Source organism: Electrophorus electricus, chromosome 5 (assembly GCF_013358815.1).
Source record: "Electrophorus electricus isolate fEleEle1 chromosome 5, fEleEle1.pri, whole genome shotgun sequence".
Taxonomy (NCBI): domain Eukaryota; kingdom Metazoa; phylum Chordata; class Actinopteri; order Gymnotiformes; family Gymnotidae; genus Electrophorus; species Electrophorus electricus.
The window spans coordinates 1597501-1622872 of NC_049539.1; the positions used below are offsets into that span (position 1 = coordinate 1597501).

At 44.0% G+C, this 25372-nt stretch overlaps 1 protein-coding gene across 1 annotated transcript in view; it reads left to right on the top strand.

The window, feature by feature from the left end:
- pip4k2aa (phosphatidylinositol-5-phosphate 4-kinase, type II, alpha a) overlaps nucleotides 1–24008 on the top strand; it is a 24023-nt gene extending 15 nt beyond the window's left edge. Inside the window, exons 1-10 of the mRNA XM_035526059.1 lie at nucleotides 1–1256; nucleotides 13762–13859; nucleotides 13960–14056; nucleotides 16746–16898; nucleotides 18493–18639; nucleotides 18744–18782; nucleotides 21935–22048; nucleotides 22216–22456; nucleotides 23335–23438; nucleotides 23699–24008. The exon at nucleotides 1–1256 is cut by the window's left edge and continues 15 nt beyond it. Coding sequence (XP_035381952.1) covers nucleotides 1116–1256; nucleotides 13762–13859; nucleotides 13960–14056; nucleotides 16746–16898; nucleotides 18493–18639; nucleotides 18744–18782; nucleotides 21935–22048; nucleotides 22216–22456; nucleotides 23335–23438; nucleotides 23699–23779 — 1215 coding nt within the window. The 5' untranslated portion in view covers nucleotides 1–1115 and the 3' untranslated portion in view covers nucleotides 23780–24008. The remainder of the gene's footprint in view (nucleotides 1257–13761; nucleotides 13860–13959; nucleotides 14057–16745; nucleotides 16899–18492; nucleotides 18640–18743; nucleotides 18783–21934; nucleotides 22049–22215; nucleotides 22457–23334; nucleotides 23439–23698) is intronic.
- Nucleotides 24009–25372: the final 1364 nt, after the last annotated feature.

Below are 25372 nucleotides of genomic sequence, written 5' to 3' on the forward strand. Positions count from 1 at the left end.
AGGATAGCTAGCCTAAAAGTACGCCAACTTTAAAACAAGCCGGTGGTCCGTCTCACTGACCATTCGCAGTTAAACTATTTACCCGAAGAAAACAGGGCACTGGTCACGGATTAACATCTCACCAAACCCAGGGCTGTGACCTGAGGGGTCGTATGATGTGTTAAGACTGCTATGTGGGACCACTGAGAAACTACAGATGTGCAATTACCGTACTGGCCCGCCTTATCTAAACGAGACGAACAGAAAACGCTAAGCATAAGCTGCGCGAAGTCGGGTTTGTTATCGTTTTGGTGGAAACCCCAGTGCGGCTCCGCCAGGATGGGCGGCCTCCTCCCTCTCCTGTCAGTCACTGGACAACTCAGCCGGAAACGCTCGCTTAGGTTATTTCAGCTGCACAACGCCAGATAAGTAGAAATTGCAGGGACATTTTTTTCCACATCCCTGCTGCTTTCGCCGGATTTTTTTTTTTTTACATTTCCCCTGAAACGGGTAGACAGACGTGAAAGGAAAAAAGGGAGTAGTGTTGCTTTCAGCAGATTTCAGCCCTCAGCCACTGTTAGCTAAGAGGCTAAGCTAGCTTGTCAAGGCTGACTCTCTGGGCTAAGATGGCTAACCGCTATCTTAGATGTTTGTAGCGCCACTAGCTAACGTTTTTACTCCTGAAGCGCATTCTGTTTTAAGCTTGGCCCTCAACTTTCGGTTGCACGTATATATTCTAATCTTCGTAATATTTGGAAGGTCAACGCTCATTTGGCATGGTAGAAGCTAGCTAGCCAGCCAGCTAGCTAAACTAAGCTAACTGTCTTGCTAGTAGCTAGTGGCCCGAAGGGAGAGGGTGACCGATGATGTCTAAAGGACTGTGCTTATTGCCAATATATCCAGTCCTTCATTAGAGTTAGTCAGAAAACGTCTCATTAATCTGTTATTTAATAGCCTGTGTAACGGCATATTATCGCTAGTCAACGCTAGGTCCGAGTAGCGAAATAACCGCGGGGGCGAGTTGGACTCGCCAGCTATGCCGAGCTCCAGCTGCTGAGGGGCGGTCGGGTTAGCTGGGTGGGCTCGCTTCACAGCACTTGGCACTGTGTGATACTTCAGTTAACCGTTTGGCAAAGATGGCATCGGCTAGTAGCATGGTTGCATCGATCGCGAGTAAAACGAAAACGAAGAAAAAACACTTCGTGGCGCAGAAGGTGAAGCTGTTCCGCGCCAGCGACCCTCTTCTGAGCGTCCTGATGTGGGGAGTCAACCATTCGGTGAGTTTTATTTAGTACTGCTACTACCTCAACTGATCAACTGGCAGTGGATGAGATGGCTTGCAAGCCAATGGCAACTGCACCTAAACTATCATGCACCGTATGCTTCCTATTTTGGACATGCGGTTCATATTCATGAGTCACGCAAAGCCGGGATGGTCTCTAAACCGTCTAATTAAGTTAGACGTAGTCCGCTTTTCCGACGCCTTGCAGTTGTGTGTGAGGATGTCTGACCACGGCCAATAACCTTGTTGGTTTCTCAGCCCTGGTTAACTGTGCACTGCTTGGATTTTAGACTCTGTAGCTATTCACTGATAAACGGTTATCAGTGCAAAACCCCTTCTTGAATAATTAACAACTAAACACACACATTCAGAAGGGACTGTAGAGAAATGACTGCTGTTGGCTGCTGATCACGCTTAGGACTTTTTAAATGAACTCTTAACTCGCATCAGGTGCTAAAGGAGGTGTGTGCATATAAGCTTCAGAAACATTGGCTTTTCTCTCTGATCTTGGTTCCTCAGTTTTGAATTTCCCTGGAAAAGCTGCAGGATCTTGCTAGTATTGATCAGTTACAGAGATATGGATTCCACACAGAGGATTTAAACAAAGGTTTTAAGATTTTATTAGAGCTTACAAGAGCCTTGGCTTGACAGAAGGTGGGGAGGACAGTCAAAGAAACCCGCTTCCAGGCCAAATGAGTGTGGTTTATTTATTAGCCTGAACTGCATGGATGTTTTGCAAAAGAGGGCCAAACATGACACCTGTTTAATTCATAGTAATTTAAGAATGAGTTGGGTAACAACATTTCTAATCTTGACTGCTAAAATCTTGGCTCAGTACAAGCATGTTCTGCTGCCATAAAACAAATAATCAGATACTTTTATCTTTAATAGTCAGATACTTTATCTTGTCACAATACTTTATCTTATCTTGAGTTGCCTTAATGAGCATTATCTTTAAAAATTGCAACCCCATAGCTATGATAAAGCATGCCTTGGGCTTTAGGCAGTGCTTACTCAATTTGCATGGGTGTGCATTTTTCATGTCTTTACATTACAAAATAATGGGGCTGTTTTGTGAATCATGCATTAGTAAGTAGCCATTGGTTTCCTGTTTGGTCTGTTGGGTATCTCTTATAGAATCCAGTCACTATCCTATGCAAATGAGCCAATTGTTCATTTAATTTCGACACTGGTGGAAGGATCAGTCTTGCTGGACTTTAACTGTTGATCTCCCACTACCCTTTTTATTGACGTGCCTGTACACTTATGCTAATTTATGTAACATGGTGTGTCTGCCTAGACCATGAAGTTGGTAATTCTTCTAGGATATGTATGGATCTTGGAACTTGGTCAGACTTTGACACCCAGACAGCTTCTGACTTGACTGGCTATTTAGATACTGACTGAGACTATTGCTTGGACAGTCTTTATTTCTACATCTTTTCATGTAAAAACACACTATATCAGTAACAACTCAATTATTGTAGTGTTGTTGGTACTCATTATTCCAGTTAATCATCTTCTGTTTATTGTTTTTTGTCATTATGCCTATCATGTCAAATCCATACGTTATATGATTCACTTTTTTTGACTTGGTATCAGTTGACAGTTTTTTTCCTTCTTAAATCCAATGCACAGTGTTAATATCACCTGTCTGACTAACGTCCTGCTGTGACCATGTCTGGGGACTGAAATTCAGCTCCTAAAAAGAATAAATTCTTGTATCAGCATCAATAACATAACATCAATAACAGATTTTATATATATATATATATATATATATATATATAATTTATCTATTTATTTATTTATTTTTTAATTATTTATTTATTTATTTATATTTATATTTATAATTTTTTTATATGATGAGCTGTACAGTTTGGCTACCCACAAACTTAACAACCATTAAAATGTCCCCAGGCATCTAACCTTTTTCCTCAGTCATCCTATTATCAGCATATACGTGGGGTTAACTCATCAGTCTGACTCAGGACAAAAGATGTCTTGGTGACTTTCTTTTGGGGAAGAGTAAATAGCTTGTAAAAATAAATGCTTACCAAATACAAAATTAGAGCTGAGCTGTTTCCATATGACTTCAGAGTTGTATTTTGCAACTTTTGTTGTTGTTTTAAAATCACCATTCGGTAGACAGGAAAGGATGGACCCGTGACTACTTAAAGGAACTGTGCGAAGGTTAATACCAGTCCCCCACACATTCCGTACTTGACTGTGAGAAGGGGCATCATTTCCACAGGACAACACAGCTGTTTATGCTGCGCGTACACTGCCTGGAACGGTGGACAAGTTGGGGGGGGGGGGAACCCTGCAGATTTCATGCGGATCTGCCCAGATTCCCTCAGCTTCAGTGATCACTTGTCATTCATCGGCCTGCATGTCTGTGTATGTGTTACACAGAGATGGTATTGGTCATGCACATATTTTTACTTTATTTATCGAAGATGTTCAAATGTTTACTATCATTGGATGTTTCAGTGTAATTCTTTTCAGTGATTTCTGTTTTTTTATTGTGGCTACTGTACTAACATTTATTGAATGCCAATACTTGTGCCAGGGTTCGGAGGAAAATATTGGTCAGTATTGACCATGCAAATTAATATAATTATATATTGGTATAATATTAAATCAGTAGGGAACATATGACAGAACATTGGATTAACTGACTACAAATGAATGTTAATCTAGTGTGGAATATTCAGTTATATGCAGAGTGAGCTGTCTTAGTGGTTCACAAAACAGATAATTACCTGTCCAGCTTAATAGATTTTTACTTAAATACCATTTAATTGCTTAACAATATTGCAGAAGTTCTTATTTAAACATACCTGTGATGTCTAAAGGAAAGCACTGCTTGACTGAATAGACCCCAGTGGCGGTTGTCTGCATGATGTCAGTCCATGCCAGGGCCGAGGTGGGGGGTGTTCAGTTCACTACCAGCTACATAGTGGATTGAGTGTGGGCTCCTCATAGCATTCTTAACCCATTAAAAGGCACTATCTTGGGTATTTGTAATTGTGAATATACCTGGTAAATATCCAATTTACTAATATTTCACATTTGGCTTATAGTCATCAAAAACATTTTTAAAATTATTGTGCTTGTTTCATTAATTGTGTTTAACGTGCTCAATGAAAGATTCTGTTATTTAGCTCCTGAAAATAAATTCACAGATAGCAGATGTCAGTGAAGCACTGAGGAGGCGTTAGCATGAACGCAGCAACACTGAGGTCAGCAAGTGGCGTTGCCATCTCCACAGGAAGAGCTTGAAGTCGTGGTGTCGTTATGCAATTTTGACCCATGGTTTGGTCCCTCGGTTTTGGCCAGGTTGTGTTTCCTGAGCCATTCCTTGCTTTTGCATTGGTGGTTAGACTTCTCATTGGATGTTTATGAATCTGATCAGCATTTGATCTGTAATTGAAAGCATGTTGGTGAACAGCAGTTTGCGGACAATAGCAGATCCAAATGCTAAACTTGACCTGACTATTAAGTTTGCTTCAGCTTTAAGTTGTCCTTGAATTAACGGATACAGCGCCATGTCACATACTTGCCTCATTATAGAGATTCTAGTGTGAACTCTCCAGTTTGATCCATGGCTGTGCTACAGGTTGGAGTTGATGTTCCTAAATGTCTGGCAGCAGTGCAGTAAGTCTGAGGCAGGGAGAGAGTAGGCTGTCAGGAATTCTGAGAACAAAACACTTTCCATGCCGGGAAACAGAATGTTCCTTATGGGCACCATCTATTAAACACATTCACTGTCATTCTCTGGACTCCAACCATGCCTCCTTATTCTTCACACTGAAACTGGGCCTCAGAATAGATGAAGAGGGGTCATCCCAACACACACACACACACACACACACACACACACACACACACACACACACACAGAGTGTACCGTTCTCTGTTGCTTGCAGCCCTGCTGGTTCATGGTGATCTTTGAGTGTTTAGCCCTCAGGTCCATTCTGCATTTCTTTAGTAAAATTGTGGTTGTAATCTACCCTTGGTCACTGTGTCTGTGCTCGCTACAGGCCATAGCATGTTTGAACTGAGGCGCTTTCTTAGTTGCCTGCTTGAATTGATTCTCGATTAAAAATACTCTCAAAGTAGAGAGGACATTTTTTATGGTGTGTAACATCAGACTAAATCTGGTAGAAGATTGGCAAGTATTTTTCTGCGCCTTGAATTGGGCTGTTCCATCAAGAACCTGTTTTGCTTACTGTACACCGATATTGCCCTCGCGTAATCTCTTACACGCTCACGTCCCGATGCTGAGTGTTCTGTCGTCCAGACTACCTCTCCCTGGCTAAGACTTGCCCAGCCTTTTGTCTGGATTGCATAAGGAGTGCCTAAAAATAGCCCTGTTCCACGGAGAGTGCGCCAGTAGGTAAATAGACACAGCGTTTCTTCACGGAATCTTATCTTGATGACCATTGGTGTGAATTAGCCTGTATTAGAAATGCAAATAGACACTCTGCTCAGCACCTCAGCTGCTGGGGAGGTTTTTAGGAGGTTGCTTTTGGTCTGACCTGGCGATGCGCCTTGTCCTTCAGCTGGTAGAGCAGAAATATGATTTCTATATAATGGAAATCCATGTCATATGAAATCGGATTTTAAAGCTCCAAAACAGGAGATATCAACTGTAAATAATGTGTAAGTTTCGCTCCCAAGAGTAAATTGTATAATCTTTTAGGCTATATAAAAATACATATGTATTTTATATATCAGATAAATGTGTGGCTCCCCTATTCAATTCAAAGTTGCTCATATGTACACCAAGTAGGTAGACAGGGGCAGGTGTGCAGTTATTACGTGGAGTATCCAACATGTTAAATATTGAGTTTTTGGAAAAATCCAGTTTCTAAGTATATGCGTTAGAGTGGCAGTCTTCTTTCTCTGATGGCCTAAATCAAGTTTACTGGTTCTCAACTCTAAATGAACATGAAATGTTAACTGTTTGCTGATGTAAACAGTACCCATACCAAGGCACCTGCTGTGTTACTTAAAAAGTGTCACTGCGTTGAGTGACCTTTGATGGGCCTGTAGGTATACTCGGCGGCAAACCGAATTCCCATCGAAGGCCATAGCAAGCACCTGTTTAGCTTCATCTTCACCACTAGGAGGGGTTACGGTGAGCACCGCTGGGAGGGGCCTTCGGTGAGCACCGCTGCCCGGAGCTGGTCGGGCAGTTGCAGGCCTGTCTGAAAAGCATGAATGAAATGTGCCCTTTCTGGATCTTCTAAGAACTCATCCCAATCTTGTAGAGTTCTCTACTGTAACGCCCTGCGTCCTTGTATGTCCTGTGGTTGTTGACGCATTTTTAGGTAATGAGGTTACATATTGGTTATGGTTTTTATGAGTAATTCATAATCCAAAATTTAATTAAGCAGTTACTGACTTGGTGCGTGCTTTATGCAGATCAGAATATTATTGACCCCAACAGGAGACTGCTGTGGCAAAACCCCTATATTTAATCTTATATGTTGCTTCTTCAGGGTAATTTCACCTTGCCCAAGCAAACTGATACTGAATTTTGATTTTGTGGTTCCAGTGTGTGCACGATGCAGGTGAGAGAAAGAGAACCTAACATCACAACCAATGTCTTCCCTAAGTACTTACAGCAAGAAAGGTGTGGTTCACAGTTTCTGCCTTAAAGTGGAAATGGTTTACAATTTCCAAGGTTTTTTTGTTTTTGTTTGGTTTTTTTTTTAAGTACATGTTGGTTGGTTATGAATAGCCTCATATTTGGCTTTTAGTTTTACGCTTTGGCCAGTTTCCAGAAATGGTTTAGTGCTTTAAGTGCTTTAGGTTAGACAAACACTTTATCAGGGTCTCTTTAACCATTTGTGTTTGCAGGGCTTGCTTTTATATGCTTGGAAATGTAAAGACTGTAACTTATTGTGTACTGAATGAATAGATCAAACATGATGAAAACTTGAGGCAGTTCATTTGTACTTATGTACTTAAGTTCCTGTGCGATTGTTGTAAAATTTACCTGGGGTTAAATGCTAACATATGCGATAACGTAAATATCCGCCACTTGGAGTTGGCCATAAAACTGACCATGTTTGACCGCGGGCCGTAAAACATTTTTGTTTTAGTCTGAGCGTGGGGGAGCTGGGAGCCTAGTGCACGGCTTGCGCTCCAGTCTGCTGCTTCCTGTTCTCATGAGGACGAGCGCGTCTGCTCAGCAGCGGAAAATTTGACCCTGCTGCCATGGAGACACACAGGAAGTGGTTGTATGAAACTTGGCTAGTAAGATGTGTGCACCGAGATAAGTGCTGACTTTGCATGAGATGTCGATTGAAAGGGACCATAACTACAGTCCAGTAAGCCAGAGATTCCACGATTGAAATTAGATTCCTGTTCTGCCATGTGCTTCCATCTGGGGATATAGATGTTTTTGAAAACATCAAACATTTTTGATATCATCTTTATTATAAAAGAGTTGTTTAAACAGGTTATGCGTTTTTGGTTAATATTCATCTTAAAACCATGTGATCAGGTGTTTAAACATGCTACATAAATAAAAATATGTATTGACAGTGATGCTGACATAATCGGTTATATTTAGCTACTGTTTTGAATCATTTCTTATAAAGAATTAAACTACATGATCTGTTAAGAACAGCCAACAGATTCTGAATCTTCAGTGACTTCTGCAGTAACCACTCCCCTTTCAAATGTGATACTGTGACTGGGCTGTGGTAGCTCAGTGGTTAAGGTACTGGACTTGTAATCGGAAAGTTGCTGGTTCAAGCCCCACCACTGCCAAGTTTCTGCTATTGGGCCCCAGGCAAGGCCCTTAACCCTCAAATGCTCAAGTTGTACTCAGTCATAATTGTAAGTTGCTTTTGATAAAAGCGTCAGTTGAATGTAAATGAATGATTTTTACATTCAGTTTAATGTTAATTTAAGTGGAGTGTAATGTAAATTCTGATAGTGTAAGCATGTGGATTCAAGCATGCAGTAGGTCACCTCTCCTCCGAGGTGTCTGGGTTCAGACTGCGCACTCTGAGTTTCAGATGTCCGATTCATGGAGTATGAAAAATATCACCTTGACTTCCCCTCACCTCATATTTAGCACCTGGTTGTTGCCAATACCAATACTGAAAGCTGATAACTTTTGCCTTTTATACATTTTAAATCGAGTTCAATGTATAATCTATATGTAAAGAGCAGTAAGTGTAAGACATGATGAAGCCATGTCACATTGCCAGTGGTGTAAATGTATGTTGCATTTAACACAAAGGGGAACAAAAATATTTTAATTACATGTTATTTTCTAACCTTTGTTACACTTGACAAAAGAAAACAATTTCTATGATTCTTAGCATTTTTCTTATAACTGTAGTCATATACAAACAAGGCCTAAATTAAACAGGAGGCTTAATCTGTTGAGTAAATTATCAGTTGTAATTACTGGCCAATATTTCAGTATCAATGTCACTTTCAGAACCGATAACAAATGTTTTAGACCATTGTCTGGGAGGAGAAACACTGATGGGAAGCTGTCGTTGGAGGGATCAGTCACCCATCTGTTACTGACACAGAGTAGGCTCCTGAGAGCCCGGGTACAGAACACACCCAGGAGCTCCTGAGAGCACATCTGGATGAGAAGGACGGCATGGCCCTTGCTCCCTGTACACATAGAGTGATGCTGGCCAATGGCGAATACATAATGTGTGCAGAATGTGGTGCTTTCCTCCATAGATGTAAGAAGGTGCTCAGAAGGCTCCAGTAGTCCTGTGCCACAGCTAGTACCTCCCTGGCCTCAGCCTAGGTGTCAGCAGGAGAGACACAGCTAGTACCTCCCTGGCCTCAGCCTAGGTGTCAGCAGGAGAGACACAGCTATTGGATTGGAAGGGCCCAGCATTGGGATTAAAGTGGGGAAAACTAGCCTAGAGGAGCCTGTAAGTGCTATGAGTTATTTAGTAACTACAGTAAAACTAATGGGAAAGTATCCAGTTACCAGAGTGAATAGTAGTGGTCAAGCGATTATTTGGGTGGCCAATTAATCACCCAATGAAATGACATTTTGAGATAATTGGCATCTGCAGAGGGTGTTTTTTTGGAGGTGGTGTTAACTACTAAATAAATGTCCAAAGGTAATTCATTTAACACATTATTTTAAGTTAAAATAAGTGCAATGCAGACAGAAAATACAGAACAGAAAGTGCAGACAATAACACTGTTAAATGTTCATTTAAATGTAATAATTTTGTGAGTCATTTATTGTTAAGTTGTAGTTGCCAAAAAAAAAATCCCCCAACAACTAGAGGATATCGCCATTAACCATCGGCTTCCCTACTCACTAAATATCGCATCAGCCGTCGAAAAACCCGTATTGGTGCACCTATGGCGCGGAGTGTAAGTCTGTGCTCTCTGACGGGTCCTGGGAACGTTTAAGGGTTAGGCTTGCCTAGGGTATCGTTGGTACGTATTGTCGTTAGGGAAACTAATGCGTTGAGATTTACTGATAGACTGGAGGCCATCGACTGCACTGTGAGACTGTTTTTATGATGTTGCGTATCTCTCTGCTGGGGTCTGTTTGATAACCACAGACAACCGTAGACGTGCAGAAAAAAAGACAGCCAGCTCTCACTCTGCACGTTGACTGAAATGGCTGTTGATGCATAATTCTCAATGATGCTAATTAGGCCTGATTGTATTTATACGAGATTAATGACATCCTCGGTCTCTTTTAGTGGAATTGAGTGTTCATTGTTTCTGGAGACTCTTTGGTCTGTGGATACGGCTGTGACACGTAAATGTGGTGGTGTGGTTGCTTAGACCCTCGACCTGCTGACCACGCCCACCGAAGTGGGACGGTGCTCTGTCAGACGACCCGCTAATGGAGGCGTAAGGAAATGGCTGCATGGTTTTCATAGTAGCTCAGCTCAGATAGTCAAGTTCTTTAATACCTTCCTCAAAGTAAGCAGAAGGTTTTGTCGTGTCACTGTAGTAATTAATAAAGCCTGTAGCAAATTCTTATTTCATTAATCGACTAACCTGTCTCACATTCAGTTGATTTAAATCCTTGTCACTGGTAATGCATTATTTGATCATTTCAATTGTTTGCAATGGCAATGTATTAATCTATATAAAATATATTTAAAAAGATTATTTTGATAAGAATTATTTTGATGATAAATTTAGTTGTATGGTTGTATGGTCATAATCTTTTGGGTCATGGAGCCTAATACATTTATGACGAGGCTAATTTAGGGCCATTCCATTTCCGTAGTTTCAGGATCAATGCATCAGAATCGCTGTGCTGTGCTTTGTATGACAGACTATAAACCACACACTGTCACTTCCTGAAAGTACACGTGGGCTAGATGGAACTGTTGGGCGATGTTTTGCTTTTGGTTACTGCAAGAGGTAGTTGTAGGCTACATGTTAATAATGGATTATGTTAATAACATGCTAATAATGGATCAAGTTAATAACATGTTAATAATGGATCATGTTAGTAACATGCTAATAATGGATTATTGTATTGTTACTAGTGGTTTTTGCGACTGTACTTTAGTTCATAGTCACAACCCAGTATCTTATTGTACCCTGTCAATATCTGTGCGATGGAGGCAGTGCGTAGACCACTCGGACAAACTTTTACCATCTGAAGCAGTGAAATTTCTGTGGGTTATCTGTTGCTGTTTATGGCTAAGAACCTAAATTTAATGCAGCTGACATAACAAAACAGGAAATGTTAACTGCAACCTTTTTATGACTGATTAATTGCAGAGGCCAAAACTGTGAGAGTGATGAATTCACGATCGGTAAGACAGCCCTGAGGGGTAGGCACCAGAGTCCGAGAAAGAAAAGGACGCGTATGAAGGAAACAATGGGGCTATTGCATCTAGGAGTTTAATTAAAGGTTTCTCAGCGTGTCAGGAAAGTCCGTAGGTGGTGAGGAGCTAAACTGAGGTATAATTGGATTTTCAGAAAATAGAAATCTGTTGGTGTTATTGTTGGTGTCCTACAAAGCATTGTGTTCCTGGGTCCCGCACGTCCTGAAGAGCTGCTTAGCATCGTGCCTGTCTATCAGGATCTCCATAGCGCCTAACGCAGACGTGGTGTTGTAGGGGGTTGTTTTAAAAGTGACTCTTCATAAAACCTGTTGGATCTAAGGCATGAAGGACTGGAGCGTGGCCGGCGCTTTAGTGCTGACCGTGCCCCAACACTTCAGTCCCATAGGCTGACTACCCTGTCTGTCATCACAGGCTTCAACACACTGTTTATAACTGGGCTCCTTTACAGCTGCTGCTGGGAGCTCTTGGCTTGAGCCAGAGTGGCTAAATGCAGTAACGTCACGTCTAAAATGTCAATGGATTCCTCACCTTTTTCTCAGCGAAGGTCTTCTCTTTTGCACTGTGCACATTTAGACCAACTATTCAGCAAAGTCAGATCAGCATTATTTTTTTTGTTTGTTTGTGTTTCTTAATCCCTCCAGAAGTACGATAAGAAAGCTTGTCTCAGTTTTATCACAGCAGTGCTGTAATAACATCCTTCATTAAGAGTTTATTGCTCAGAGGTAGTGTTTCCCTGGGAGATTTTGGCGCTACGTGAGAAAGGATCATGGTTGAACACGGCACATCACATCTGTTCTTTCTGTTCTTGCTTGAAGTGAAACAGTTCATTGTTTTATTGGGGACATCACTGTCTGACCACCAAGAGTCATCACTCACACTGTATCATTGTGGCTGTCACTTCAGGGCATCTAGAGTGTGTGTGTGGGGGGGGTGTAATGGGGTGTGTTGAATATGCAGATTAAATTCTGGTGAGACCAGAGTTGACAGATAGTGGAAATATTTGGCTGTAGTTCATCAAATGGAGGGTGTGTAGTCGTTAGCAATTCTGTTGGATGACTGTGCTCAGCCATTCTCTCCACAGCTGACTCTCGAACCAGGGATGAGCAACATGGTAGAAATGTCATTATTGTGATATTAGAATACATCGCCATGATGCAGGATATGATATAATTTTCCTGAGGTTTTTCTAGCAAGTTCAAAAGTTTCGACACATCGCACCAGCAAAACGGTAGTGACACTTTTTAAAACGCATTATGGTGAAGAATGGGGACCCTTAAGCAATTGGAAAAAAATGTATGAATTGAATAAAGGATAATCCAGTCGTCTTCTTGTGTCTCAGTCAGATTATAACTAGAAATATCACAGGTTGTTGTTTCAGACTCTGTAGGTTAGTTGGTCTAAATCGGATAACATGTACGTGTGCATGTACAGCATTTGACGGACACCCTTTTCCACAGCGACTTGCATCCCTTTATCGGTATGACAGTATAGCCTCTCTTCCAAAGCAGGGCCAAACAGTTAGTAAGGCTGCATCAGGTCATTCCTTGCTGTTTTGTGCCATTCTAAACGCCTGAGACCAGTAACGGTTTCTTTTTCCACAAGTGCTAGAAATCAGGCGTGGAGTTATCTGTGGCAGTGACAGTTTCTAGTGGTAATTATGCAACAGTTGTTGCTGAACAGCTATGGTCACTGCATGTGTCTGACAAGATGGATAATTTGGATTTGTTTGGACTGTTTTTAGTGTTTAAGTGTGTGAAACAGCACAGGACATTTATTCAAATAGCGAATGTTGTCTTGTTAAGTCATTCCGCCTGAGCGGTTCTCTGGCTCGGAGCATGGTTAGCAGACCGTTCTGAGAAGCATTCTGTGCCAAACCAGGTTTATTTGGAAAAATGCCAGTGGAATGATTACTATCCACACTCAGAACCGTCCGGTCCAACAGGTGGGGGGGGGGAGGTGTGTGTGTGTGTGTGTGTGTGTGTTTGTGTGTGTCCATTCAGTGGGAATGGCACCCATTAGGCTGGGTTGGTTGCCATGGTTATGTGTACATGTGTAGCTTTAGCAGTTTAAGTGGTTTATTGTGCCAAAGAATTAATAGTCAATAAAGTAAGTGTGATCCAAACCAAAAACACACCAAGTGATGAGGGAAGAGTGAAGCAGAGTGGCAAAAGGAAACAGTCAGACACTTTTATCCCCCACATCTTGCTAGCCTACATGGCCATTTTCTGCCTTCACAGTTACACTTCCTCGGGTAAACGTAAACGATCAAAGTGTCAACGAAACATCATAACACAACCGTATGCTATAAAGAAATGTGAAAATACACAAAAAAACCTTTTAAACTACTATATCAGGTGGCGTTACCAGCTGTCACCTTGTTCTTGATCTACGATATGAGCTACAGGTGATCTGTGTGCTCAGGAAAGCATGTTGTGATGTAACGTCCACAGTTATGGTGACTTACACTTACAGCATTTAGCTGATGCTTTTATCCAAAGTAACTTAAAATTATGATTGAGTACAACTTGAATAATTGAAGGTTGAGGGTCTTGCTCAGGGGCAGTGGTGGGGACTTGAACTGGCAACCTTTTGATAACTAGTCCAGTACCTTAACCACTGAGCTAAGTGCAATCTGAATCTGAATGTCCTTTTGTCTTTGTTTTATAGATAAATGAGTTGAGTCATGTTCAGATTCCCATCATGCTGATGCCTGACGACTTCAAGGCTTATTCTAAGATCAAGGTGGACAATCACCTGTTTAACAAGTAAGTTCGGAACTGCTTCCATTTTGTTAGGTGATATTCGCTTTTTTTATTTGTCATTTTTTGAATGTAGGCCTTATGTGTTTTTGTTTGCCTTTTTTAGAGAGAATATGCCAAGCCATTTCAAAGTCAAGGAGTACTGCCCTCTCGTGTTCCGTAATTTGAGAGAGAGGTTCAACATCGATGATCAGGACTTCCAGGTACGTTCACGTTAGAAGAAAAGAAAACGATATTTGGTGTAGCGTTTCAGCGTTACAGCACAGGAGTGTCTCCCACAAACCACACAAGTACGCAGGGTTTCGGCTATGTGACACAGCAGTATCTCCTACAAACCCCACGAGTACGCAGGGTTTCGGCGTTACAGCACAGGAGTGTCTCCCACAAACCACACGAGTACGCAGGGTTTCGGCTATGTGACACAGCAGTATCTCCTACAAACCCCACGAGTACGCAGGGTTTCGGCGTTACAGCACAGGAGTGTCTCCCACAAACCACACGAGTACGCAGGGTTTCGGCTATGTGACACAGCAGTATCTCCTACAAACCCCACGAGTACGCAGGGTTTTGGCGTTACAGCACAGGAGTGTCTCCCACAAACCACACGAGTACGCAGGGTTTCGGCTATATGACACAGCAGTATCTCCTACGAACCAGTGCAAAGGAACGTCAGCTCCCTGTCAGGTGTGGTTAGGCATTATGTCCTCAGTCCGAGAACAGACCATTATTCCGCGGAATGACGGAATAATTTCAGGTTCCCCCCAGTAAATTAGAGCCCTTAATTTGCCCACATATCCTTTGCCGTGTGTGTGTGTGTGTGTGTGTGTGTGTGTGTGTGTGTGTGTGTGTGTGTGTGTGTGTGTGTGTGTGTGTGTGTGTGTGTGTGTGTGTGTGTTTGCCGTGTGTATGTCCTGAATCTCCTCCCACAAGGAAGAACACACCCTTCTTGTCGGAGAACAGTGGTGAAGGTTGCTCCTTAGGTATGGTGGTCACTGGGGTCTGCAAACTGTCTGTCTCGTCTCTGATCATGCGTACAGCTGCAGTCTCCCGAGCTCTTCTCCTCATGCAAAACATGCACCTGATCTTCTCTTCGTAAGAGACTAAAGAGTGTTGTAAGCAATTCATACTCACTTCCTAAAATGGTCACATGATGTCTGTACTTCAGTGAGCCCTTTAAGAAGTGTTAAAGATATGTGGGAGGTATGAGTGAGGATGTGATCTGTACTCTCAACACAGTTTCCCAAGATGGCATCTACCACAGGGCCTGTGTTATGCCCTGTGACATTTGGGTTATGCTTTTTGATCTTGAGTGATTTTGCCTTTTGAGAACAGTAAAGAAGTTATTGGTCAAATTTAGCCTCATCGACTACTAATATGAGTATTAATAATAAAATCCCAGTTATTCATTTATTTTAAGGTATGAGAGCAGTAGCTATACACTGTTATTCTGACAAACCAAACAGTGCACGTAGACTTATTTTTTAATGCGTGTTATTTCAGCGTGTCCTGTGAGTGGTCCTTCTGGACTCATTTGTGTTCTCGCGTCGTTCTGTCCTGATGAGCATCTCCCGATGCCACTAACCTGCACCGTGACCGATCGGGTCATTTCCTGTGGCTTCATGTCTGCTTTGGGCTGCGGCCTTTGTGTCTGTGTTATTAGAGCTGGAGAAGTCCAAGGACACAGCGATCGGCACTGAGAGAGAGGGAGGGAGTGTGTGTGTGTGTGTGTGTGTGTGTGTGTGTGTGTGTGAGATGAGTAAGTCTACACAGTGTGTGGTTATGGCAGTGTTGTCCGAACTTGCCCTCACTCTGCAGCTGCGTCTACCACTCAGTCAGCCTGTCTGACAGGAGCCGTTAGCCCTGACCTCCTCCCAGCTGTTCTGCAGTGCCTACAGACCTGCATTTATCCTTCCTCCCCACACCAACAAGCATCTCACACACACACATACATACACACACACACACCTGCACTATGCCGGTCTGCTCCAGTGTCTTCCTTACTCAGAATACCTTCATTCCCATATTCCTGTGTGTGAACGTGCGGCAGGTCACTATCTGTGCGATGGCTGTGATGTTTCTGCGTAAAGCGTTTGGTAAAGTGTCCCGCTCTGGGGCCAGTGGTCTACGCTGGTGCAGTTTGTGTTTCAAGCTCCTTACTTTGAACTAGAAACAGCTGGTGCTTCTGCCATTAAGGGGTTATTACACTGTAGGAGTGAAAGCACATAAAGTGTACGTAGTTAAGCGCCACCTGTGGGACTGGGATTAGGGACGTAACTCAAACCCCCTTAGTCCAGAGATTTCTTTAAAAGAACCAGTAAACTCCTGAGCCTTCAGAACCCAGCAGTATATTACTGTGTTTTACAGAAGTGGCATCTGTTACAGGAGGGTGGCATGTCAATGGCTGTCCTTCACAACGATGCACTATGGGACCTGGAATTAAGATTGTCGGTCAGTTCAGATTAGTGTGATGGCACAGAGCTCTGGTGCCCAGATGCCATTCTCTGGCCTACATCTGATCCCCTGTGGCAGCTGACAGCGAATAGCCATACTAATAGCCGACTCCAGTTAGAGTTTAGCCTTGGTGCCCCCATCGTGCCACCGGTGGTGTTTCCTTTCTTTGTTGCCCAGCGATGCTGGACATCCTCCGTGCCCTGGGTGTTTGTAGTGCCCTGTCTGCCCCAGCTCGCTGCACTCACCTTGGGGCCTGAGGATGATGTGTTGAGCCGATGGAGGTGTGTTGGATTAGGAGTAAACGCTCAAATGGACGAGGGGTCTGATCTCTGTGGCTGGACTTGCAGAACTCTGAACCTGTGCTCTATGTGGGTGTTAGGGTGGCTGGCTTGTCTTACTTTGTGTGTCTGTGTGTGTGTGTGTGTGTGTGTGTGCACGCAGAACTCACTGACTCGCAGTGCACCCTTTGTAAGTGAAGCGCAGGGCCGCAGTGGAGCCCGTTTTCACACCTCCTACGACAAGAGGTACGTCATCAAGACCATCAGCAGTGAGGACGTGGCCGAGATGCATAACATTCTGAAGAAATACCATCAGGTATCTCGCTCTCACACTCACACACACACACACACACACACACACACACACACGCACGCACCATACCTTTAATGATGTGGTTTTGGTTTATTTGTTTGTTTGGGGGCGGGGGGGGGATTGAAGCCTCGACTTTTTTCTTCTGTCTACAAAGTCATTCCTGAGAAGCTGTAATGTTTGATTATTAGCAGCAGCTGGTGCAACGGGTTGCTCAGGGACCCAGTGTCACTCCTGTGATTTACATTAATGCATTCGACTGTCGCCATTATTCAGAGCACCTTTCAGTTGAGCCCAGTGAATTTGCAGTTTAACCCTAACCCAACACATAAGAGAATATCACCTAACAAAATGGAAGCAGTTCCGAACTTACTTGTTAAACAGGCGATTGTCCACCTTGATCTTAGAATAAGCCTTGAAGTCGTCAGGCATCAGCATGATGGGAATCTGAACATGACTCAACTCATTTATCTATAAAACAAAGATAAAAGGACATTCAGATTCAGATTGCACTTAGCTCAGTGTTTAAGGTACTGGACTAGTTATCAGAAGGTTGCCAGTTTAAGTCAAGTGGGTATTCAATTCACACTAAATAGATAACCTTTTACTTCATTTTGACCATGGCATGAATTACATTTAACAAACGCTCTTATGCAGAGAAACTTATGATTTCTAGCATGTTACAGAAGTAGGTAAACATAATGTTGGAAGTCTTGCCAAAGGACTCTTACTGGTACCAGCATAGAGCACTGGCCCAGATGGGGTTTGAACCCTAATACCCCATTGGAGAGGCAGTATTGTCACCCACCACACTTTTCCAACCACACACGTTGCCACTTCTCCAGGCAACACGGTGGTTCCCTCAGGACATTCTGCCGTTGTTTTGCTGGAGTGAAGGGAGAGAGCATCTTGCATGCTGTTGGAGACATTCCCAGGGGTCTGCCCGTTTGTCCAGGGCTTTACAAACGCGTTCATGCACAAAAACACATTCAGGGATCACTCATGCTGCAGACAAGGTGTACATGCAGTTTAGACTAAGATTTGTAAACGTAACACCTAGCTGGATGATGGTTGCTTAGTAATCCCCCACCGTCACCTGTGTTAAAATCAGGTCACTAGTATCCACAGGTGACCTGCAGTAATAATTGTAATTGGACCAGGTTCTGATGAGTTCGTGTTGTTGAGCGTGTAAGTGGCCAAGGTTCATAGTGGTCTGCTTCAGTGAGGGAGCGGTGAGTCTCGCATTTAGCAGTCAGGGAAATCCTGCCTTGTGCAATCCCGAGGGAGGTCTTAAAAATAGATCACAACTGAGCCACTGGTCTAATTATAACCACGATATTCTGTTGCGATGCCACCGAATAACACGTTCTTGGTCTCATTCCATAGACTCGCTCTATGGTGCTCTAACAGTGAGTCCGTTAAGATATGCAGCCTTGTACTTTAGTATTTTCTGTCATTTCTCTTCTCCAAACCTTCTCAACAATTCACCAGCAGACCAATTTCACCAGTATGTGCCTGAACCAGTCAGTGATATGTTCCTGAAGTGTTGGGTAGCACTGTTCCTGACGTGTGCGTGGCTGTGTGTGCGCGCCTCATACAGTTTATCGTGGAGTGCCATGGAAACACCCTGCTCCCTCAGTTCCTCGGCATGTACCGCATCACAGTGGACGGAGACGAAACCTATATGATCGTCACACGCAACGTCTTCAGCCACCGCCTGTCCGTCTACAAGAAGTACGACCTGAAGGTGCGTTAAAGGAGGAGTTTGAAGGGGGCTTCCTCCTGTACTTGTGCAGGGTTGCCATGCCAGCTGACGTGAGTGAGGGTGACGCTTCTCCTCTTTCTCCTCAGGGATCGACTGTTGCCAGGGAGGCAAGTGACAAGGAGAAGGTAATGTAGCCCACCTTCACTAAACATTGTTTTAAAGAGTCTTTTTATTTGATATACACGTCGATTCTTTCTGTTGAAGTCGGCCATGCATGTAATAGTGTCACCTGGGCGTGGGCGTGGCCTTCTGCTGGTCCCTCATGCAGTGACTCTAACATGTTCTGGGCGTGTGCCTCTAATGGAAGGGGGGGGGGGGGTGCAGAGTAAGCCGTAGTCATGTATGTCTTCATGCCAGGTTGTTTATTATGGTGAAGTAAGAAGTAAAGAACTTGTTAAAGGCAAGGGGAATTTGTGGCAGTTCGCTAGCAGGTCAGGTTTTGGCTGGCCGTACTGACTGATTCTCTGTGCTTTGATGGGTTTAGTTTGTACTGAACTGGCTTCACACACCTCGTGTGAGTGGCCCACTGGTCTTTTTCATCCACATGTTGACTGAGGGTCCTGCGTCATGCCCCGTAGCCTCACACTGGTGCACAGATCGTTCTGAGGTCAGGGGTAGCTGTGGGTGTCGTCCCATTTTATATTGTCCTGTAGGCTGCCTGATGGTTAGACAACAGGGGAACAGATGGTGTGTGTGTGTGTCTGCTGCACCCCTCTGCGCTGTTCCTGATACGTTTAAGGTGCCGGGCCCCTCAGGTAAGGTGTGTGAGGCCCTGCTGCTGCAGGCAAGATCAGTCTGCATCATCTCATCGTCTGAAGCTGGCGTGAATAAGGTATACAGCAGGCAGTGAAATCACCCACCGGATGTCAGCGTTTCCCTTGAGGGCTCTGTGTTTAAAGACGCATGCACGCTCACACACACACACACACACGTTGGGCAGCTTTCCTCATTGCGGATGGCTTCCCCGAGCAGATATCAGCTAAGCAGCACAAAAGAGGAAACCTTTTCTTTCCTAAAGGTCAAGTGAACACTGAAAAGTCCTCCTTGCTAGGATAGGAAACATGGCTGCATCTGGGACTGAATATTGTTCTCCACCGCGTTAGAGGAGATCGCCACAACTCTGATGCAAGGTTTGGCATTGCATGGCGCGTATGGAGGCAGACCATGGATGCGTTTTAAACTAACTACACGTGAAAGTACCAAGTCTGCGGTTTTGGTTCTGTGAATGATACGTAACCGAGGTCTGGGGCTGCTATAGCATGATGTGTGTCGTGGCTGGATCTCCCCATGGGTCCTGTCATTTTGGCATGAGAGCGCATTCGGCAACTTTGCTGTGAAGACAGACGTATGTCAGTGGCTGCTGTGTAGTGGAGCTGGAGCTGGAGCTGGAGGGGACTCCAGTGAGAACATCTGGAGAAAGACAGTGAGAACATCTGGAGAAGCCTAGAGATTCTGGTTAATCACAGCTCACCTTAGAGTCTGTGATCATGGCTTGGACTTCTAGACAGCATGTTCTATGTTGAAGTGCTGTTTGTGTGTGAGGTTGGGGGGGAGGAAGGTGAGGGAGTGAGTAAATGTTTTCTGGAAACAAACCTCAAAAGTCTGATATAAACATAATAAATGTTTACATTTGCACCGTGTATCATGGAGCTCTGGTCCTGCGTCCTGTGGGTTCTGGTTGGCTGTACTGGATGGATGAGACCCATTGTCCTGGATACGGTCCCTATTGTGCTTTGGTGTCCACACACACACAATTGATGCTCTCTTGTTCTCTTAATTTATTGATGGTGAATTCATATTTCCTGATGGTTAGCTGTACATATCCTGAGGTAGTAAAGTGCTTTTGAGTCGCGTTGCTTCCAGGCGTCAGTTGTGGTTTGTGGGGGGTGGGGGTGGGGGGTGGTTATGGAGTAGGTGGTTCCATCATCCTCCACCCCTCTGCACCCCTGATGTACAAATGTGCACTGTACTTCATTTAATAATTACAATATGAGCATTTCCAGTACTGATATTGTAGGAGGCTGCGATATGTAAATCATGGAATTTTGTAGGCGTTGAGATGCATTACACCATTTACATGCATAACAAACATAAACATTTTTATGCAGGCCAGTCTTTAAGTGCATCACGTCAGGGGTTCAGCAGTGAAAAGGCATACAGCAATCACAACGTGCAAGTGTTTGTTTTCATTAATGCCGTTTAGCAGATGCGGTATCCTGTATGCGTCGTGTGACTGGTCGTGCTTTACTGTCAGGCTCAGAGATGAGGTCCTGGCCTGTGCAGTTGTGCCGTATGGGCTGTCTCAGATCCGTAGCAGGGTGGTTTGCCTTAGACTCTGTCACTGTCTACCAGGGACGCAACTCTTATGATTTTGTCCTTTAGACATTTTGATGAGCAGCAGGGTTTTAATGTCTGATTGCCTGTAATATTTTTGTCAAGTTACAAAACCCATAATTTTAGCTGTTAATGGTAAACACTTAAGATAATTAGTTTTATAACCTGTTCTAACCAGCATAATAAACCCTCATAAAGGCTTGTAACAGTGCAGGCTTCTGATGTCATCTCGGGCCATTAGTGAGATGATGATGAAGATGACAGCCTTCCTGTTTGACAGTGCTTGCGTGCTTGGTGTTCATCAGATGCTGATCAGGGAGATAGTAATACTGATATCAGCCCTGCTGTCCCTCAGTGCTCTTGTGTTTGGTGTAAATCAGGCTGTTGCCACTGGTGTCAGACAGCGTGCTCTAACTCCCTGCCTTTCTGCTGCCACTGGAGTCTGCCACTGCGTCCCTCTCTCCTCCTACAGGCCTTACAGGTCGTGTTGCGGGATGCACAGGTTGCGTCCTGTAGCATCGGGGTAGTGGAAGCTGCCTATGCTCATGGTGGTGTTGGTGTGGCGACTCGATCTAGCTAACACAAAAACTGGTTTTAAGCCATCTCCTAAAGGTGGGTCCAGGTTTATACACAGGGAGAGGTTTTTGGTGTAAGTAGTAATTCCATGTTTAAAATGGCAGGTTCTGCATCCTGCTGAAATTGATTTGAGGTTTGCTTCAGGTGTTTCTTGGGGTGTTGCTTGTCCCTTGAATAAGGAAGAAGTCCTCCTTCAGCTGAGCCTGCCTCTCTCTAATGACTCAAGAGTGCCATCTTGTGTTGCTATATGGAGCTGCCTAAAAAAGTGAAGTGTGTATTGGTGAGAAATTCAGTGGTAGGGATATTGAGGATTACTGAGGAAGTGTTGGGATGTGAGAGAGAGCTTCTCCACTATTTTTGCACTTAGGCCAAGGATCTGCCCACATACAAGGACAATGACTTCATCAATGATGGGCAGAAAATCTACATTGACGAGGAAAACAAAAAGATTTTCCTGGACAAACTGAGGAAGGATGTGGAGGTAAATACAGGGTGTCATTTTTCTCTTCACTTACTGCTGATATAATTGTCAGTCCATTTTCCTCCTGTAGTGTGTTGGGTATTTTTTATCAAACCATCTCTCTCTCTCACTCTTTCCATCTCTCTCTCTCTTTGTGCTATGCTCTCTCTCTCTCTCTCTCCCTGTAGTTCCTAGCCCTGCTGAAGTTGATGGACTACAGCCTGTTGGTGGGGATCCACGATGTGGAGCGCGCGGAGCAGGAGGAGGTGGAGAGTGAGGAGAACGAGGGCGATGATGAGGGGGAGAGTGACGGAGGTGTAGTGGGCACGCCTCCCGATAGCCCCAGCAACACCCTGGACAGCACCAAGCCACTTTCTCCAGGAGACTTTGACCCTACCATCGACGTCTATGCCATCAAGAGTCATGACAGTGAGTTTGTGGGGGTGACGGGTAGCTCACACAGTAACCGAAATAATATACTGACTTACCGGAGCATTACTATTTTATGTTAACATTTATTACTGCTGGTAATCTGCCAAGTCCTTCAGAAAGGACAGTTTTATGTTATAACCTAGTTCTGCAGGCAGACCTCCATGCCTTCCAGAGTGAAACGTAATAACACAAACATCTCCTTTGTGCCCTTTCAATAAAATCTTAGCAGAGAAGCGTGGGACCTGTTTGGGGTAATTACCAGACTTGTTTCAGCACCACGGGGATGAATTGCACTAAAGACCCAATAGAATTATGCTGATGCCTTAGTCTGTACTTTTAAGACGTGTACATTTACTGCAAAGATGAGGCAAAATCTCCCACCCGTGTGCCGTTAGGTTTGCTTACACCCCAGCTAACTCATGAAAATGGCATCATTTTGTCTTACTTTTCTTTAATTTTACAACAACTAAAATAATTCCTTAAGTTAAATAAAGCAACATCTTTAGATGTTGCAGCAGGAGGTGCTTGACAGCTAAAGGAACAAACTTTTCATTTGACTTACTGTTTCAGCTGAAAAAGCCCACCTCCTCCCCCTCCTCTTTGAACTTTGACCTGCTTATTGCATTCCTGATTTTGCATGTAGTATTTTAGGATTTATATGTGATATTTAGAACTGAACGGCTTTATAGCTACTGATATTCGGCACATCATACTGGGACAATAACACGTCCCCGATGTGACCAGTGAAATTAATGGAAATTCACAGTGCAGGTTTATTGGACCATTGATTAAGTTTCCTCTTGGCATGTTTAGTTGAGATTAGTTTTCTTTGATAAGGCTCTGAATAGTTGTGGTGTAATTTTGACCCCTTCAAGACTCCCCTAGGAAGGAGGTCTACTTCATGGCCATCATCGATATCCTGCAACATTACGATGCCAAGAAGAAGGCAGCCCACGCTGCCAAGACGGTCAAGCATGGAGTAAGTGCGTCTCCTTGTCTCTAGGGGCAGTCCCACCACTGCCAAGTTGCCATTGTTGGGTCCCTGAGCGAGACCCTTAACTCTCAGTTACTCATGTTGTGCTCCCTTACACAACTGTAAATCGCTTTGGATATAAGCATCAGCTAAATGCTAAATGTTTACTTGTCTTAAGAGCTCTCCATGGGTAGGCAGTCATCACACTGGGAATAGATTCACAACCTCTTCTGCCTTTTTGTTTGTCCCCTGTTCGGTGCATCTAGGCTGGGGCAGAGATATCCACCGTGAACCCAGAACAGTACTCCAAGAGGTTCTACGATTTCATCACCACCATTCTTCCCTAGCCGGAGGGGTGGAGCTAAGTGGAAGCCATGAGGTCTAAGATGGGCGTGGGCGGAGTGCCATAATGCTCTGCCCATCCCGCTTTGTGGCAGGGGGGAGCACCCTAACAGCAGCTACAAGCTCCATTCGTTTACATTTTTGTTTGTTTGTTCTGCTTTTGTGGGACCATAATGGTGACAAGAAGCATCTGAGAGGGAGAAATGGAGTGGTTTTGTCTTTTTTTTAATCCCCCCCCCCCCCCGATAATTGTTTCTCATAGCTTTTTAAAAAAAAGTTTTTTAAATTGTCCCATTATTTTGGCTGCATTGTAAGTGAAGTGTGGAGCGAGAGCAGGGGAGGGGTCGATGCTACACAGGCTCTCGGCCACTGGCCACCTCAGAGCTTCAGGTTCAGGAACTGTGAAGCTGTCTTCCATGTGAACCTGGCCATCCACCCTCCTGCACAAACCTCCACCTGGACATCCACCCTGCCTCACACAAACCTCTACATGGAGATCCACCCTCCTGCACACCAAGCTCCACCTGGACATGCAACCGCCACCTGAACATCCACCCTCCCTCACACCAACCTCCACCTGGACATCCACCCTCCCTCACACAAACCTCCACCTAGCCATCCACCCTCCCTCCTGTGCCAACCTGCACATGTCCTTGGTTTTGCCTCAGCTGTGTGTGGCATTGGCAGTCCTCAGTAACGCTCTCCTTCGCTGTGTTTGTGCTGGATCCTCCATCTTCTGCACCTCCTGAGCAGACTGCCCACATAGCCACACCCCCAGTCCTTTACCTCGCCCTGCTTCACAGTGGGCAGTGTCTCCCGTTCTGCCCGTTCTCATGATGGTTCTACAGTGTTCTGGACAAGTGTGTGGTGGTGGTGGTGGTGGTGTGCATTTTGTTTTTTGTATGTTTTTGTTTTGGGGTTTTGTTGTTGTTGTTGTTGTTGTTGTTGTTGTTGTTGTTGTTGTTTTTGTCCCACTTTCTGGAGAAAATTTTCTCTTGGATTTTTCCAACATAATGAAACAGTGCTAAGAAACTGAAGCCGCGGTATTGGTTGAATCCCTACAGTCATCTGTGAAATCCGTTATGAGGACATTTGATCTTTCGCTTGCCATCGGCACCTTAACCTGTTGCACTTTGAACAGATTCCTTTGATCTGTTACACACTGCAGCAGTAGCACTATATGGCACTGCTGAATGCAGCCCATGGGTTTGAACCCACACCAGTATGCTTGTTCTCGTCAGACCACCCATAGTTTACCTCTTGCATCCTACCATTACTCTCTCATTCGTGTGGTATTGCAGTGTTCCTTGGGAATGGAGGGAAATAAGGGGAGATTTATTTTTGCCAGTTTTCTTTAACGTTGTGTATCTCTTGTGACCTTTTTACGTTTTTTGAATTGGCAGTAGAATCAACAATGTATTGTATATTTTGCACATTACGAACCAAATGTTCAAATAATCCTCTTGGTTCAGTGGAGTGGTATTTACCAGGGAAACGTTGTACTTGCCCGGGGTGGGAACACTCTGGCCAGCAGCTTTGTTAGAACTCAGTAACACAATCTAGAAAATAACATTTGTTCTTTGACCATTCTAATTCTC